At 35.9% G+C, this 17,623-nt stretch overlaps 1 protein-coding gene and 1 long non-coding RNA gene across 2 annotated transcripts; one reads left to right on the forward strand and one right to left on the reverse strand.

The window, feature by feature from the left end:
- The first annotated feature begins 67 nt into the window (after nt 1–67).
- Nucleotides 68–2,015, forward strand: LOC111982931 (uncharacterized). Its single transcript, XR_010627856.1, has 3 exons — nt 68–177; nt 268–306; nt 1,996–2,015. It is a non-coding gene; the product is annotated as an uncharacterized LOC111982931 (long non-coding RNA).
- An 11,430-nt stretch (nt 2,016–13,445) lies between these two features.
- On the reverse strand, nt 13,446–17,029 carry LOC136066376 (cuscuta receptor 1-like). The gene is made up of 4 exons (XM_065770564.1): nt 16,668–17,029; nt 16,427–16,573; nt 15,939–16,085; nt 13,446–15,861 (listed from the first exon to the last, which is right to left on the reverse strand). Exons 1-4 carry the CDS (start codon nt 16,744–16,746, stop codon nt 13,622–13,624), a joined length of 2,613 nt encoding a protein of 870 aa, XP_065626636.1. The 5' UTR covers nt 16,747–17,029; the 3' UTR covers nt 13,446–13,621.
- Nucleotides 17,030–17,623: the final 594 nt, after the last annotated feature.

Consider the following 17,623-nt stretch of genomic DNA (forward strand, 5'->3'; position numbering starts at 1 on the left):
TATTTTTTTTTTTTTTTTTTTTTTTTTTTTTTTTTTTTTTTTTTTTTTTTTTTTTTTTGCCTCCATTTATTATGATTTTTTGGTTAATCTGGCATTGTTAAGAAGCTGCATCCAGATACAAATAAAGATGATCCTGAAGCTGAGAAAAAGTTTCAAGAAGTTCAAAGAGCATATGAGGTTTTATTTTCATTTGACTTTAGATTCTCCTAGCCTTGTCAAGACTTTTTAATCTAATAATCTAATCTATTATTCTTATTGTTGTTGGAGGTTTTGAAAGATGATGAGAAGCGACAACAATATGATCAGGTTTCACATTTAATCTCCCCCCTCCCCCCAAAGTTATAGCTTTTGTTAACTTACAATAATATGTTGACCGGCTTTCTGCTGGAATATTTCTGGTGGATTTGAATAATAGTAATTTCCTGTTACCATGCAAACTACTTGTGTTTGAAATTCTTGTTGATCCTATTGTTTGAAAAGTAATTGGATAGATGTCGTTTTCTGGAAAACACAAAAAAGGATAGGAAAAAATTGCATGGAATTAAACCTTTCTAACTGCATATTCATATTCTTTTCATAGTATAAACCTTTGAAAGATGTCCTATATATAATATGAGCATTGTTGGAAGAGTATTTCTTGTTCCTTACGGGAAGTTCTGTTAACACTGTTCTTAAGAGCATTCTTCCCTTTTCTATAACCTTGGAGTTTTGTTATCTTTTTGCATGAGGGAATTCGTGTTCTTCAAGTGCAGACTAAAACCCCTGAATGGGATACTGAACCAGTTTGATAAGCTCACAAGAAGCAGACCCAGTCAAATCCATTAAACTGTTGGTTTTTTATAAACCTGGGCCCACAATTGGGCCGTTACAACAACTTGGAGCTTAAATACACACACACGCACACACCTTTAGATTTAAGTGGCAGATGGTATGTGTTAAATCCAAAATATTATGCATACAATTGCAGTTCTTAGTTACTGGGATGAACAACTATAGTCCGACATTGAAAATCAAACTTATTTACTGTGGAAAGTGGGCTTTAATCACATGTTGAAAATCTTAATGTAGCTAAGCTTGATGAATTATCCTGTTTACTTTTTTATTTGAGGGAGCAAATCAACTAGCTTTGCCTTTATATTCGCATCTAAGTAAAACTACTCTGTATAATACTACCTAATTGTGCATTTTAGAAACTACATTAGCTTTCCATTTTTTAACATAATTCAGCACTTTTCTTCCTATCACTTTAGTCTTTATCTGTAGTTACATTGTCTGTACACACTATCTTATAGGTTGACCATGAGGCATATGTACAACAAGGAGACGGTGGCGTTCCCAATGATTTCCATAATCCATTTGAAGATTTCTTCTGAGACAATGTAAGTACATTCTTTCAGTCTTTCAGAATTGTTCTATTGGTTTTAGTTCTATCGATTTGTGGCTTTATTTTGTGTATGCTTTTATTGCATAAGTGCTGCTTAACACTTTTTTTTTTTTTTTTTTTAGGACCAAAAAAAAAAAAAAAGCCAACCCTACCTGAGACCCTGAAAACCAACCCGTTAATTTCATAACATTTTGGGCGGGTTTTTTTGGGTTGGGTTTCCGGAGATTCTAAACCCAACCCAACCCGCTATTTGCTCCGCACCATAAATAAAAACTGATACCTGATATTTGAGTTTAGAAGGCTTGCCTGGAGATTGATGGCCTCAATTAGTCGGTGAGAAACATAAAGTATAGCCTTGGGTCAAGCTCTCCATAAGTAATTGCCACAGAGTATTGATCATTTGAGAGGGAGCAATATGTTGTCGGCTTAATCAAATAAAACAACAAGACAAAAGACCAATTGGAAAAATTTTATTAAATTTATAAACCAATCCCAATGACCAAATTTGGAAACTACATTAGCTTTCCATTTTTTAACATAATTCAGCACTTTTCTTCCTATAACTTTAGTCTTTATCTGTAGTTACATTGTCTGTACACACTATCTTAGAGGTTGGCCATGAGGCATATGTTGTGTCCCAAAGCCTTGTGTCTGGATTACACTCACCTGCTAAGTAGTACCGTGGATTTGCTAAGAAGATTGCCTCTGTCTCCAGGAGTTTAGTTTAATAAAGGACTCCTTCAGTTGTTTGTAACTAGGAGATTAGGTTGCTGCTATCTTTTGTTATTATCATTTGTTATCAGATTGTTATCTTTATCTAGGATAAGTGTTATAATTATTATCTAGTTTAGCCAAAGTTGCGGCTAAGGTAGAATAGCTGTCATTGTTATCAGTTATGGTTATTTGGTATGTATTTAAGTTGAATCATGATGAATAAGAGGCAACAAAGAATTAAACCAAAATTTCCTTTCCTTTTCCCCATTCTTGGAGATTAGTCGTCTCGAATAGACTATCCTTCTATTAATCCAACTGGGACACATCATTTGGTATTAGAGCCCAGATGACGAACAACCCACCACCTACTCGTTCCACAACTAATGACGATCGGATAGCAGCCTTGGAGGTTAGTGACCATTCTATCTGGAGACAGATCGAAGTCCAAGGAGAAGAGTTTGCTAAGGAGTTTACTGATATCAAGGAGAGCGTAGAGGCCCTCGCCAATGCAATTGCTCAGATGGGTCGAAAAATTGAAGGGATGGACAGCCAAAGAAATTCAACGGCCCACAACAGCCACCATGAAGAAGGCTCTGCTAGTCGTAATCACAGATCAGAAGGAACTAATGGAGGAATTGTTAGGGGAATACAAACTCGATTTTCTCGGGTAGATTTTCCTCAATTCAATGGAGAAGACCCAACGGGCTGGATCTATAAGGCAGAAAAAATTCTTTCGTTATCAACGGACAGAAAATAGTGAGAAGATAACTCTCGCTTCCTTCCATTTGTTGGACGATGCTCTTCAATGGTACCAGTGGTTTGAGAAAACAAGGACGAATGTTTCATGGGAGGAATTTACACATGCCTTGTGTGTCCGTTTTGGGCCATCAAATTATGAAGACTTTGATGAAGCTTTAGCCAAATTACACCAAACTAGCACAGTGCGAGAATATCAAGCAAATTTCGAACGTTTGGCAGCCCGAGTACAAGATTGGCCAGAGAAGGCTCTTGTGGGGAGTTATATCGGTGGACTACGTGAAGAAATTCGCGCCGAGGTAAAATTATTCAGACCTACTACCTTGGTCCATGCTACTAGTCTAGCCCGCTTACAAGAAGACAAACTACAGAGGCTTAGACGCCCTTCCACCCAAACAAGACCAGCGCTCCTGCCCAGTCCACAACCTGCCAAAGGAAATATACAACCACCCCAACCATTTGCCCCACGTTCCCTTCAAGACCCAACCTTTAAAAAACTTTCTTGGACAGAGATGCAAGCACGCCGTGACAAGGGACTGTGCTACAATTGTGATGAGAAATTTGGACTAGGCCATCGATGCAAGACGCAGTAGGTATTTTTGCTCGAAGTCATGGGCAAAGAAGGAGAGCTTGATGGTCCAACTGTGACAATTGAGGAAGAGGAAGACTCAACCACCACTCCTGAAATTTCGCTACACGCCTTAGTGGGAGTATCTTCCCCACAAACTATGCGCGTGACTAGGATTATCAACAGGAGGCCACTACATATTCTCATTGATAGTGGGAGTACCCACAATTTTGTTAGTTTGAAATTTGCCAAGCGGATGGGGTGTTGCAAAACAGCGTCTCCGGCCTTTGCGGTGATGGTGGCCAATGGAGAACGGCTAACATGTGAAGAAATATATTTGGCTGTACCTATGGAGATCCAAGAGTACCGATTTCAAGCCAATGTATACCCCTTAGACTTACAAGGGTCAAATGTGGTCTTGGGAATGCAATGGTTGCAAGGCTTAGGTAGAGTTTTACATGATTGGAGTAAACTCACAATGGAGTTTTGGGACAAAGGGAAGAAATATGTGATATGCGGTGAAGATAGACGTCGGATTACATAAGGCTCAGTACATCACATTCAAAAGTTGGCATCCACCAACACTGGCGCTATTGTCATGCCACTACTTGGACCTACAGAACCTACAGCGGAGGAATCGTTGAGCCAAAGTCAAGCAGTAGCATTGCAGCAACTTATGAAGCAGTACCAGGCCATATTTCAAATCCCCACTACATTGCCTCCACCACGATCTCATGACCATCGGATCACTTTGGAACCAGGAAGCGGACCAGTTAATGTTAGACCATACCGCTATCCTCACATTCAAAAAAACGAGATAGAGCGGGCGGTGAAGGAGATGCTCACTACTGGAATTATACGACCCAGCTCTAGTCCATTCTCATCGCCAGTCTTGCTAGTGAAAAAGAAAGATGGATCTTGGCGTTTTTGTGTTGATTATCGAGCACTAAATCGCTCTACAGTGAAGGATCGTTACCCCATTCCTACCATAGACGAGTTGTTAGATGAGTTACATGGTGCTGCATATTTCACTAAATTGGACCTTAAGTCAGGGTACCATCAAATTCGAGTGCAACCTGAAGATGTCCATAAGACAGCATTCTGCACCCATGATGGTCACTATGAGTTTCTTGTAATGCCTTTCGGCCTCACCAATGCACCTTCCACGTTTCAATCACTCATGAATGACATATTTCGTGCCCGATTACGAAGGTATGTACTAGTCTTTTTCGATGATATATTGGTTTATAGCAAAAATTGGAATGATCACTTGCACCATCTCCAAATGGTTTTCGACACCTTACTAGAAAACCAACTATATGTCAACCAATCTAAATGCTTAATTGGGCAGCGAAAGGTAGAATATTTGGGTCACATAATCAGTGCAGATGGAGTTTCAGCAGATCCTGAAAAGATTCGTAGCATGGAAGCATGGCCTACTCCAACAAACATTACTGCACTCTGTGGTTTCCTTGGATTGACTGGATACTACCGAAAATTCATTCGTAATTATGGCAGCATTGCAGCACCCTTGACAAAGCTATTGAAGAAGGACGCATTCCATTGGAATGCCGAAGCAGAGGAGGCATTTCAAAATCTCAAGAAGGTCATGACTCAAGCACCAGTCCTTTCCTTGCCAAATTTTTCTAAGCAATTTGTGATAGAAACCGATGCATCTGGTAAAGGTTTAGGTGCCGTGCTTACGCAGGAAGGACAACCATTGGCCTTTTACAGCAAAGCCATAGCAGGTCGATCCTTAGCTCGATCAACCTATGAGAAAGAACTTATGGCAATTGTTCACTCTGTCCATCACTGGCGGAATTACCTATTGGGTCGAAGGTTTCGAATTCGTACGGATCACAGAAGTTTAAAATATCTTTTGGAGCAACGAATTACAACACTAGACCAGCAAAGGTGGATCGTGAAGCTTATGGGTTATGATTATGAGATTGAGTACCGCCCCGGACGAGAAAATAAAGCCGCTAATGCATTGTCGCGGTTACATGGAGACTTGGCTGCCATTTCTTGTCCACGGCCAGCTTGGTTGGAAGAAATTCATTGTGAAGCCCGTCAGGACCCAAGTTTGGCTGACCTTCGAGATGCAATTAAAAGGGGAGAGGCTGCTGTTCAGAAATTTTCAGACAATGATGGGTTGCTATGGTACCAAGGGAGGCTGGTTCTACCTGCTGGATCTCGTCACAAGATGAAGATTATCCATGAATTTCATGATACACCCTTTGGTGGGCACTCTGGAGCATTACGAACTTACAAACGAGTTGCAGCAAATTTTTACTGGGTGGGAATGAAGAGAGATATTCTGGAGTATGTTCAACATTGCGATGTTTGTCAACGTAGTAAGTATGACTCTTAAACTCCAGGTGGGTTGCTTCAACCGTTACCGATTCTGGATCGTGTGTGGGAAGATGTCTCCATGGATTTTATTGAGGGACTTCCATCCTCTAATGGGTTTTCTGTGATACTTGTAGTGGTTGACCGACTCTCTAAATATGGGCATTTTATTGCCCTCAAGCACCCATATTCGGCTAAAACAGTGGCTGAAACCTTTGTCAAAGAGGTGGCGCGATTGCATGGAATGCCGCGTTCCATTGTTTCAGATAGAGACCCGGCATTCACAAGTCAATTCTGGGCTGAATACTTTCGTCTTTAAGGGTCTGAGCTGCATATGAGTTCGGCTTACCATCCGCAGAGTGACGGACAAACAGAGGTTCTTAATAGATGTTTGGAAACATATTTGAGGTGCTTTGTGAGTTCTAAACAGAAACAGTGGGTTCGGTGGCTTCCTTGGGCTGAGTTTTGGTACAATACTTCCTATCAAACCGCCACACGCATGACACCATTTGAGGTGGTCTATGGGCGAGCTCCACCGACGATTCACAGATATGAGCATGGAACTACAGCAGTGGCGCAAGTTGAGAACACTTTGGGACAGAGAGATGAGATATTAAAGCAGCTAAGGGAGAATTTATTTAAGGCCCAACATCGGATGAAATTGTATGAAGATCGCCACCGTCGCGAGCTAGAGTTTCAACCGGGTGAAATGGTTTATCTAAAGTTACAACCCTTTCGGCAAATGTCCTTAAGAGTACGAGGGAATATGAAGCTCTCGCCGCGTTTTTATGGACCTTATCAAATTGTTGAGCGGTTGGGGAAGGTGGCTTATCGATTGGAGTTGCCGACCCACTCTCGATTACATCCGGTCTTTCATGTCTCGCAGTTAAAAAAGAAGCTAGGACATTCTGATCGTGTAGCACCAGAGTTACCCAACGTGAGGGACAATGGCACAATGGTCTTGGAGCCCAAATGTATAATTGATTTTCGTTGGGTTAAGAATGGCAAGAAAGTGTTGCACGAAGCCTTGGTGCAGTGGGTTGGAACCAATGAGGAAGATGCCACGTGGGAGCCCTATGATGCACTCCAGCAACAATTTTCAAATTTAAATCTTGAGGACAAGATTTTTCTTCAAGGGGAAAGGAATGTTGTGTCCCAAAGCCTTGTGTCTGGATTACACTCACCTGCTAAGTAGTACCGTGGATTTGCTATGAAGATTGCCTCTGCCTCCAGGAGTTTAGTTTAATAAAGGACTCCTTCAGTTGTTTGTAACTGGGAGATTAGGTTGCTGCTATCTTTTGTTATTATCATTTGTTATTAGATTGTTATCTTTATCTAGGATAAGTGTTATAATTATTATCTAGTTTAGCCAAAGTTGCGGCTAAGGTAGAATAGCTGTCATTGTTATCAGTTATGGTTATTTGGTATGTATTTAAGTTGAATCATGATGAATAAGAGGCAACAAAGAATTAAACCAAAATTTCCTTTCCTTTTCCCCATTCTTGGAGATTAGTCGTCTTGAATAGACTATCCTTCTATTAATCCAACTGGGACACATCAGCATATGTACAACAAGAAGACGGTGGCGTTCCCAATGATTTTCATAATCCATTTAAAGATTTCTTCCGAGACAATGTAAGTACATTCTTTCAGAATTGTTCTATTGGTTTTAGTTTTATCGATTTGTGGCTCTATTTTGTCAGTGCTTTTATTGCATAAGTGCTGCCTTAACACTTTCTTTTTTTTTTTCTTTGAGTGCTGCCTTCTTTAGTTTTAGTTGTACTGAAAATTTGGGCATTGCTTGTTTTGGTGCTAAACAACATTTATAGAATTCAAAAATTGTTAGGGAAGCAAACTCCCACCAAGTCCACATCTACTGCAAAGGAAAAAAAAAGCAGGGATCACATAATTGTACACAGTATCCTGTCTTTGCTTCGTGGCCTCTTGCAAATTGCATTTGCCACCTGATAAGTGGTCCATCTTCAATTGCTCCTTTAAATGCATAGCGTACCTGCACCATAATATTTGGGCCATCAAAAAACAAATCTTTCTGAGTTGCATCCATAAGTTGCAACAAGTTCATCACACACTTAATCATAATTGTCTTAATTTATTTATTTATTTATTTTGATGAGAAACAAAACTGCCTTAATTAGTTGCACAACAATTTCATCATCCATTTTTCTCAACAAAAAAACAAAAAAACAAAAAAAAAACAAAAAACAAAAAACAATTTCATCATTCATATTATCATAATTTTTGCCAAGCCAGTGTAAACATTATTTGCATTTGGAGCTTTTCTTTTGTTGCTAGTGTACATAGTATGGAGCTAAAACTTGGAATTAGGGGAGTAGTTTTAGCAGTGCTGGCTCTATATTATATAAGTAATTGAGGCGATCGTTTAGAGCCCATGTAAATAAAAGGCCCCCAAATTTTAACCAATACGATTATTTTTATTATTGTAATAGTATTAATTAAACCCAAATATTAGTCAATAAATAAAATAACATTTTTATATCAAACAAAAAACAAAAAAAGAAGAGAGAAAGAAATAATACATCAATAACATTTTTCACGACATTTTTACAACAAATTTTATGTAGCATATGTTGTTACAAGTTGTTATGGATCATAGCAAAAAAAATAATTTCAATGGTGGATTCAAATTAGAATTTAGAACCAGTAACAACTTAACACCTTGGATTTGATGTAGTACTTCTCAAAAAAAAAAAAAAAACAATATACAAAAAAATTCACAATATTTTTCATAACAGTTTAGTTGGCAAAGTTTTACTAGTTCTTATCTAAGTCCACCGCTAACATTACTCTTTTACTTACTACTATCAATCCATATTTGGTGCCAAAAATTTTTTGTAATTAAAATTTCAATTGCTTTGAAATTTATATTTTGTGGGTTACTTATAAGTGGGAGAAAAACAAAATTTAAGATACAGCCTGATAACTTACTACAGGCCCAAGCTCTGCTTTTATATGTACAAGCTGAGCATAAAAGAAGAGGAAAAAAAATCAAAAACAGCAAAACTAACTACTACACGTGTCTAACTAATTGATCCGTGGATTAAGGAGTTTGTTACAGAGTTAGAATTAGTTGAAGCCTCCCTTACACGTGTCTGCATCTAATCTGATTGGCCTTTATCAACTAATCTTTGTGTCATGTGAGAACCATGTGCTTTGACATTTTGCGTTTTTCTTCTTTGTACAAAACGATCTCGTTTTCTTCAGCTTCTTAACAAATTTCACCTTTTAAATCTAATGCAATATTTTAACTTGGATGCTGTGGCATTCTCTACTGCGGAGATCAGATATTCGAAGACTTCTTCAGTCCTAGACTTGGCGGTGAAGATGTGAAGGTTTGCTTGCTGTTTATGCACATATCATTTGTTTTAACGCTTTCGATTTGGTTCTTTTGACATGCATTTCATCATTGATTAATGATCACAGGTATCTCTTGAACTATCCTTCATGGAGACTTTTCAAGGAAGCACATTTCAAACTCATGTGCCATGTGAACCTTGTGGTATGGTGAATGCTGGCAGATCCTATTCAGAATTTTGGTTGTTTTGCTCTGTTTGATTGGTAGAGTAAATTTGGTTTGGAGGAAAGGTTCCCAACGTAAGATTTTATTCTGTTTCTGGAGATTTGCAGGTGGACGTGGTGTAGCCCCTGGAGTCAAACCAGAAAAATGTACTCGCTGTAAAGGTTTAGGCAAGGTCAGTTGCGCCAGGAAATTGTGCCGGTATGTTGCATTTATCTGAATTTACACTTGATCATTAATGTTAATCTAAAAATTAATTGAATTGCATTTAAAAAAAGAAAAAAGAAAAAAGACAACCAATTTAATTGTTTCTCACTTTTCTATAGATGTTTCATAATGTCTCTTTGAAAAATAATTCTTTTGTAACATAAAAGGAAGGTTGGTTGACAAAATTTAAGTTTTTAATTTGTGATTATAGGTTGGCATTGTCTATCTTCTTAATTGGTTTTTGGCTTCTTTCATATATAAATTTTCATTTATCTTAGTTACAATTAGTCTGTCCTCGTGCATGGTTGTACAATAAGTCAAAGCCTCTATATTTCTGTTAAATCTAGTTTAGTTTCATTGAATTTAAAAAAAAAAAAATTGATTATAAATATTCAAAACAGGTTTGTTGTGGCTTATGCTTTTCTATAATTATGCCGGTGGCAAAAAGAAAAATGCAAAATACCACCGCCTTGATGTTAATTTAATGGTATAACTTATTTTTAGTAGTAAACAATTCTTTCAAATTGTTATATGAGAGATCTAATGTCTTCAACGATGGAAAGGTAGCTGATGACACAAGAATTCGTGCACTAAAATTGTTCCAACTCAAGTCTAGTAGTTGTAGTTTACTTAAGATGTATGAATCTATACGGCAAAATAAAATATCTCAAAAACTCCTCTATATAGGCATTCCAGCTTCAAAGGCAGGTGAGCCAGACTAGGAAGGCGTTCGACTACACCTAATAATTCACATGACAAAAATAATTTTAAAAATTAGATAAGACACAAGGCACAAAATTTGACTCTAATTTAGAATCTAATTGAATTTTCTTTCAGGTTTGGCTATATATATATATATATATATATATACTAGTGTGTAACATTGTGCTTATATACAGGTACAATTATTAGAATCTAATTGAATTTTCTTTCAGGTTTGGCTATATATATATATATATATATATATACTAGTGTGTAACATTGTGCTTATATACAGGTACAATTAAAAACAATCACAATTACAATGTGTAAATTATATATGGTATTAGCTTACATCTTTTTTAAACCATAACTTTCAAAAATATGTAATGATTTCTCATTATAAAATTTAGAATTTAATTAAATTTAGACTCTTTGGTTTTTGTACCCAATATTTCACTTACCATAAAAATTAAAAAATTTGATGGAGCTGTGGTGCAAAATGGGACTCTAATTAAAATCCAATTTAGAATTTGATTGGATTTGGAATCTTCAATTTTACACTCAATAGTTCACTTGGCACAAAAATTAAAAATTATATAGGACGCTGGGCACATGTTAGGTTCTAAATATTTAGTTATAAATGTTTAGGTTCTAAATTTGTTGTATGTTGGCAAACTGAGAACAAAAACTTGTCTAGGATTAGATCTTAGGGTCTTTGAAGAGTTTTAGACATTACTCAAGTTGATAAAAGTCAAGATTCAAGAACGTACAAACTGCAGAGAAGAGAATTCAAGTACTAAATAGCTTGATCAATAAAGGGAGAGCTTTGATCAATCGAACTACAAATTTGCATAATTTTAAATGAGGCTCAATAGCTAGCAAGAAGTTGAAGGTTTGAGTCCAATACTGCTAGGTATAAAGGGAAAACCCTAATACATATTTTTCAAGTCTTAAGTGTTACTCTTGTGAGATATGTGAAGTTTACTACGAATTGTTATTATTGAATGTAAATCTCAATTTGGTATAGTGGATTGTCCTCTTGGGATAGTTCCCCCCAGGCATTTTACCTTGAAACGAGTTGTTTCATTGGTTTTCCTAGATAATCACATCTTATCTAATTGGATTTTTTCTAAATTTTAGCTTTTAATAGACTATCATGTAACCCATGCAAATATAAATAATTGATTAAATTATTAGAAAAAATGACGTAATTAAATACATATTAAAATTCCTGCTTAATTTACTACATAGGCTGCGTTTGGTTTGATGTAAATTGAATTCCGAGTGTAAAATGCATGCAGGCGAAAATGAATTCCCGTAAGGAAAATGAAATCTGGGCGTTTGGTTCTGCAATAGAAAATAGTTCGAAAAATGATTTTCAGTGTTTGGTAATATTCTGAAAATGCTATTTTCCTACAAATGCTTCACATTTTCTCATTTAACAAACAAATTTTATACCAGAAAATTTCATTTAACACAACCAAAAATCAAAATAAAATCATTTATTCACAATATATACATAATATACTCGGTGAGAGGAGGAAGAAAGAGTGAGAGATAGATCGAGAAAGAGAGAGATCGTTATCAACAAAGGATGGCGGTAGCCAGATCGGGAAAGAGAGAGATCGATACCAACAGAGGATGACGGCAGCTAGATCGGGTGGGTGTGGGTTTGTCGAAATGGAGATTGGGTTATGTGGGTAGATGGGTAGCTTGGATGTGGATTGGAGCTCATGGAGGAGGTAGCTTAGGTGATGGCGATGGTGGATCGAAGACATGCAGCAGTGGAGCATGGTGGTGAGGTGGATGAGATCTCGCCGGTGCTGGGATGCGATCCTGGTGGTGGGGTGCGATCTCGGTTGTGCGACATGATCTGGGCAGAGGGGGTGGCGGTGGGGGCGGCATGATCTGGGCTGGTCTTAGCTTGGCTGGGTGGCCGGAGCTTGGCGTTGAACTGTGTGTGGAGTTGAGGTTAGTGCGTGGGCTGGAGTTGAAATGAGGATGGTGCTTGTGTGAGAGGAGTGTGTGAGGAGTAAGTAATTCCAAAAAGCATTTGAAGGAAAAATAGGAACGGAAATGATTTTACGGGTTGGCAAGGATTTTTTCGGTCAAACTAAATTCTATTTTCAGTTTGACTTTATTTTCAGGTGGCTCCAAACATGGACCCGGGTGTAAAATATTTTCCGGATTCCGTTTACTGCCGAAACAAACGCACCCTTAGGCAAAGATAGATAAAATAATTCGTTTCCATTGAAGAAAGAAAAAAAATACTAAGGGGACTACCCTAGGTGCATTCACCAATGATGTGAAAAACTAAAAATACTATCAATATTATGAAATAAGGATGGACCTCAAAGGTGAAAAATTATTGGCCCAAGTACCCAATAGTATAACAATTGCAAAGCCGAATTTATTAATTACATATTTATGTACAAAGGAGAAAGAGTGATGTTAGGGATACCAATACAAAATGATGTTTATCAATAACCAAAGAGAAGTGCTACGTTCACAATATTTTCACAATACTTTCATAATAAATCATAGGTTATTAGTTTTTATTGATTCTAATTTGAAATTACCACTGAATTACTTTTTTGCCTTACCAATAAAAACCCATAACAATCTGCCACTTAGAATTTGTTGTGAAAGTGTTATAAAAATGTTGTGGACGTACAATTTTTCATAAAAAAAAAATTCAAATATATTTACGATAAACAAAATATTTGGTCCCTATCTTTTACATCATATTTCACTTTGGTCTCTAACCTTCCAATAGTGTCAATTTAACCCCTAACCTTTCAGTTTCGTGTCAATTTAGTTCATGTTATTATCTTTTGAATGGAAATTGCTGACATAACAAACATTCAAACTAAAATTAGTTTCCATTAATGTGACAATAAACTAAAATTTTATTTTGGCTATTTGCCCATATAAAGGATATGGACCAAATACGTAGTTCCTCCTAAATATATTTGAGTTGATTTTTATTTTTGTTATGGGAAATGCTATGTCCATAACATTTTCATAACATTTTTATAACAAATCCTAAGTGGCAGATTGTTATGGGTTGTTATGGGTAGGGCGAAAAAGTAATTCTAGTGGTAAGTTTAAAATTGTAACCAATAAGTTATAGTTAGGGACCAAATTGAAATATGGTGTAAATGATAAAGACCAAATACATATTTTACCCATACATTTAATACAATATATTTCTAAAATCTACCACTCATATATTTTAGAATAAAAAAGTGAGAAAAAAAAAATGTTTGTCGATAAGTTTGATTTGCAGAAAAAAATACAAGCCTTACACAACACAATACTAAAAATTCAAAGTTTGGATTCAAAATCCAACACAAAGAGACACACGTACATGTAAAATGCATGGCTATGCAAGCCTAAACTTGAGCAATTTACGGTAATGAACCACAACAAAACAGTAGCAAGTGTCAATGCACACTTCAATGAGGTTAAACCATGCCCTACGCCAATAAGGATTTATGTAAAGAACTGCAACAATTCCCAACAATATCGTTATGTAAGCCACCACAAAACTTATGTAGAAGACACTCATGTCCATGAAACTACCACCTTCTTCCTCCTTATATTCCACTGGTGTTGTAAATGGTGGTCCAATTTTGGTGCAATCATTATGCAATGGAGGTCCACACAAGAGAGGGTTCCCCTCATAACTGCTTTCATCAAAAGTAATGAATTGATTTTTTATGTCTGGTGTTTTACCTGATAAGTTGTTGTATGCCACACTAAAGACTTCCAAAGAGGTCATTTCAGTCAATTGAGGAGGGATTCTACCATTTAAATTATTGTAGGAAAGATCCAAGCTCTCCATTTGCTTCAGGTTTGAGATTGATGTGGGAATTGGTCCTGTTAAATTGTTGTGCGACAAGTTCATTGCACGTAAGTTGTTGCTTATCTTTCCAAGTTCGGGCGGTATTTCACCTGCTAACCTATTGCATGAGAGGTCAACTCCAGACATGTAGTTGAGAATGTCTCCCTTGTAGGAGTAAGTATTACTCTTTGTTGTGAACTCCACCTCTTGTTTCAAATTCACAGGAGCTAAGGTTTCAATTGTTGGCTCTTCATACGCAAATCCGTCCCATGTTGGAGTCATTGGATATGCCCATGTTAATTGACTACTTGTTTGACCAGTAGAGAAGCTTAATGGACCTCCTAAAATAAAATCATGATCTGATGCCTTAAATGTAAAATTACTTAAGCAATGGGGTATTGGACCAAAAAGTTTATTGTAGGAAAGATCCAACAAGTTTAAGTTTTGCAAAAGGCATAGTTGAATTGGAATCCTACCTTCTAAATGATTTGCTCCCAAAAGGAGAATGCTCAATGATGAGACACTCCCGATCCAATCAGGAATGCTTCCATTTAGGTAGTTATCTCGAAGATTTAATGTAACCAAATTGGAGTTGTTTTGGAATACATTTGGAATTGGACCACTAAACAAATTTTTATTTAGATGAAAGAACTGGATGCTTGACGAATTGAAGCAAGATGGAACAAAGCCAAACAAATTGTTATCAGAGAGGTCAAAAAATTCAAGATTAACGAGTTTGCATAACTCAATTGGAATAGGACCTTCCAGTTGATTATTGGCCATAACAACTGTCGTTAAATATGACATGTTCCCCATCCACATTGGAAGCATGCCTAACAAATTGTTATTACTAAAATCAATTGTGGCACAATCAATCATCAATGAGATGCTATTTGGGATCTTTCCTGAGAAGTGATTGTTGTCCAAATATAAATGTTCCAAATTAGTCAAATTAAAATTGGTAGGAAATATTTGGCCATTGAAATTATTATACGACAATTTGAGAAAATATAGGGAGTAGCAACCCATTGTGAAATGCACTGGCATTGTTCCTGATAAATTATTTTTAGACAAGTCTAAACCCCACAAAGAAACCAAATTCCCAAAAGAAGAAGGAATACTACCTTGAAATGCATTGTTAGAGAGGTTGAAATACTCTAAATTTGGAAAAATCAAACCGAAGTTCGTAGGAATTGGACCTTGTAAGTAATTACTTGAAATATCTATCACCTTAATGTTGGGATGAAGATGATGATATGGCACCAGGAAAGACCCTGTGAAAGAGTTATTTTTTAAAATAAGAACCTCCAATCTTGTATTGTTCTCTAACAACCAAGTGGGGAACTTCCCCTTCAAATTGTTGTGGGAGAGATCAATTTCTCGCAAATCACATTGGTAATGAAGGAATGTGGAAAGCGTTGTATTGAGTCCATTAAATGAACACTTTGACAACCTGAAAAGCCTTAATTGGAAGGTTGGAACCCTAGTATGAGAGTTTGTTTCAAGGACAATTTTGTTGTTATCACTTAATAGGAACTTGAGATTCGAGAGGTTAAAAAAGGAGGAGAAGGTGATTGGGTTCAAGAATTCATTATTTGACAATGAAAGGAACTCAAGTGATCTCAAATCAGATAGGGAATGGACATTCCCACTGAAGTGATTGTGAGAGAGATCCAAAAAGTGAAGTGATGTCCAATTTGCCATACATGAAGGCAATATCCCTTCAAAATGATTGTTGGAGAGGCTTATCTCTCGGAGGTTCCTCAGTTCACACAAGCCTGTAAAATGGGACGATTAGTTATTGGCTTCTACTATTGTGATGATCCCTAGCAATATCATAATGAATATAACCTACCTGAGGCAGATAAGCTTCCATTCAATCCACATTTCGTCATTGTCAATACTTTGAGAGAAGTCATAACTCCAACTTTACTAACAAAGCTTTCATCAATGGATGAACCATCCATATACAGCTTCTCTAGGTTGTTTAGTGCACGTAACTCTAAAACAATAATAAAAGTTTTTAGGTATAGAAATTATGAAAGAGTGAGTAATATAGTATGGCATGAATTAGTCACAGCAAAAGATTATGAGCAATGGCAGAGTTAGGATTTCAATTTTGGGGCAAGATTAAATCACAAAATGGAAAGTATAATTTTATCCAAACTCATTATTTTAATAATTTTTATCCATAATCTCAATTAATTATAAGCATATGGTTCATATTATTTATATATAAAATAGTCAATTCATTACTAATAAAAATTAAATTAAGAGAAAACAAATCAATGTAAATGGTATAATTTTCCTTTTAATTTTTTAAAAAAGAATGGTATAATTTACCTTCGATTGTAAACGATCCTTCCAAATTGTTATATCTTAGATTTAAGGTCTTCAATGATGGGAAGGTGCTCAATGACTCAAAAATCCGTGCACTAAATTTGTTCCAACCCAAATGTAGGACTTGCAGCTCACCTAAGTTGTTTGAACCTATAGGTAAAATAAAATATATAATAATCATTTGACATACCATATAAAAGAAGGAATTTGATTTGAATCCATGAACATATAATTTAGAAATTACCTTTGGTTATCACGAAGTCATCGATCTCATTGCCAGTCAAATGGAGCTCCTCCAAACCGCTAAATGCTTTGAATTCCATGCGTACATATAAAAATAAATAATAATTTTTTTAATTGAAATTTGAAATTAGAATCCAATTTTGTATCATGTATCTAAATTTATGTGACGACCACATTATAATTTTTTTTTTTTGGGACAAATAAGAGTATCCAAACCTCTTCAACTATTTGACTAATTATTCACTTTTTTTTTAGAAAGAATTATCCATTTAAGTTTGTGTCATGTGTCCACTTAAATTTTTTAATCTTTATGTTGAGTAAGTTAATGAGTGCAAAATACTAAAAATAAAATATTAATGAACTATAAAATTTAAAAAAAAAAAAAAAAAACTAATCACATATACTCAATAAAATTCTTAAATATTTCATCATGGGTTTCGAATGTTCCGAGAAAGAATCATATCCTTTGATAAGGGTTTTTTTTTTTTTTTTTTTTTTTAATTTTAAATTTTAATTTTTTTTAAAGAATAAATTAGCTTTCTCTTTTTGATTTTTAATTTTATTTACGAAATGATGTACGTAGTATGGACGTACTCAGCAGCTTTAATATTTCTTTAATGTCAAAAAATTTAATTCTTTAAATTTTGTGTTTATGTATCTGTCTAATGAGATTTACTCCCTTGACCATCACGGAAACAGCTAGATAGGAGTTTGATGAGTCCTAACACCAAAATATGAATATTATTAAAATAGTTTTTTTTTTTTTTTTCCAATGAAGGTGTTTAAACTTTTTTGAGTATCTGACTATTCACTCGAGTATATGCAATTCTCCAATCTCATGCGCACCATGTTATAACAAGGAGAAATTCCATGGAGTAACCCCAAAATGCTAGCAAGAGGTTTCAAACCTAGGAGCTTATGAATATCAGAGAACTTAGAAACCACTAAGCCAACCCC

Source organism: Quercus suber, unplaced genomic scaffold (assembly GCF_002906115.3).
Source record: "Quercus suber isolate HL8 unplaced genomic scaffold, Cork oak 2.0 scaffold_33, whole genome shotgun sequence".
Classification (NCBI taxonomy): Eukaryota; Viridiplantae; Streptophyta; class Magnoliopsida; order Fagales; family Fagaceae; genus Quercus; species Quercus suber.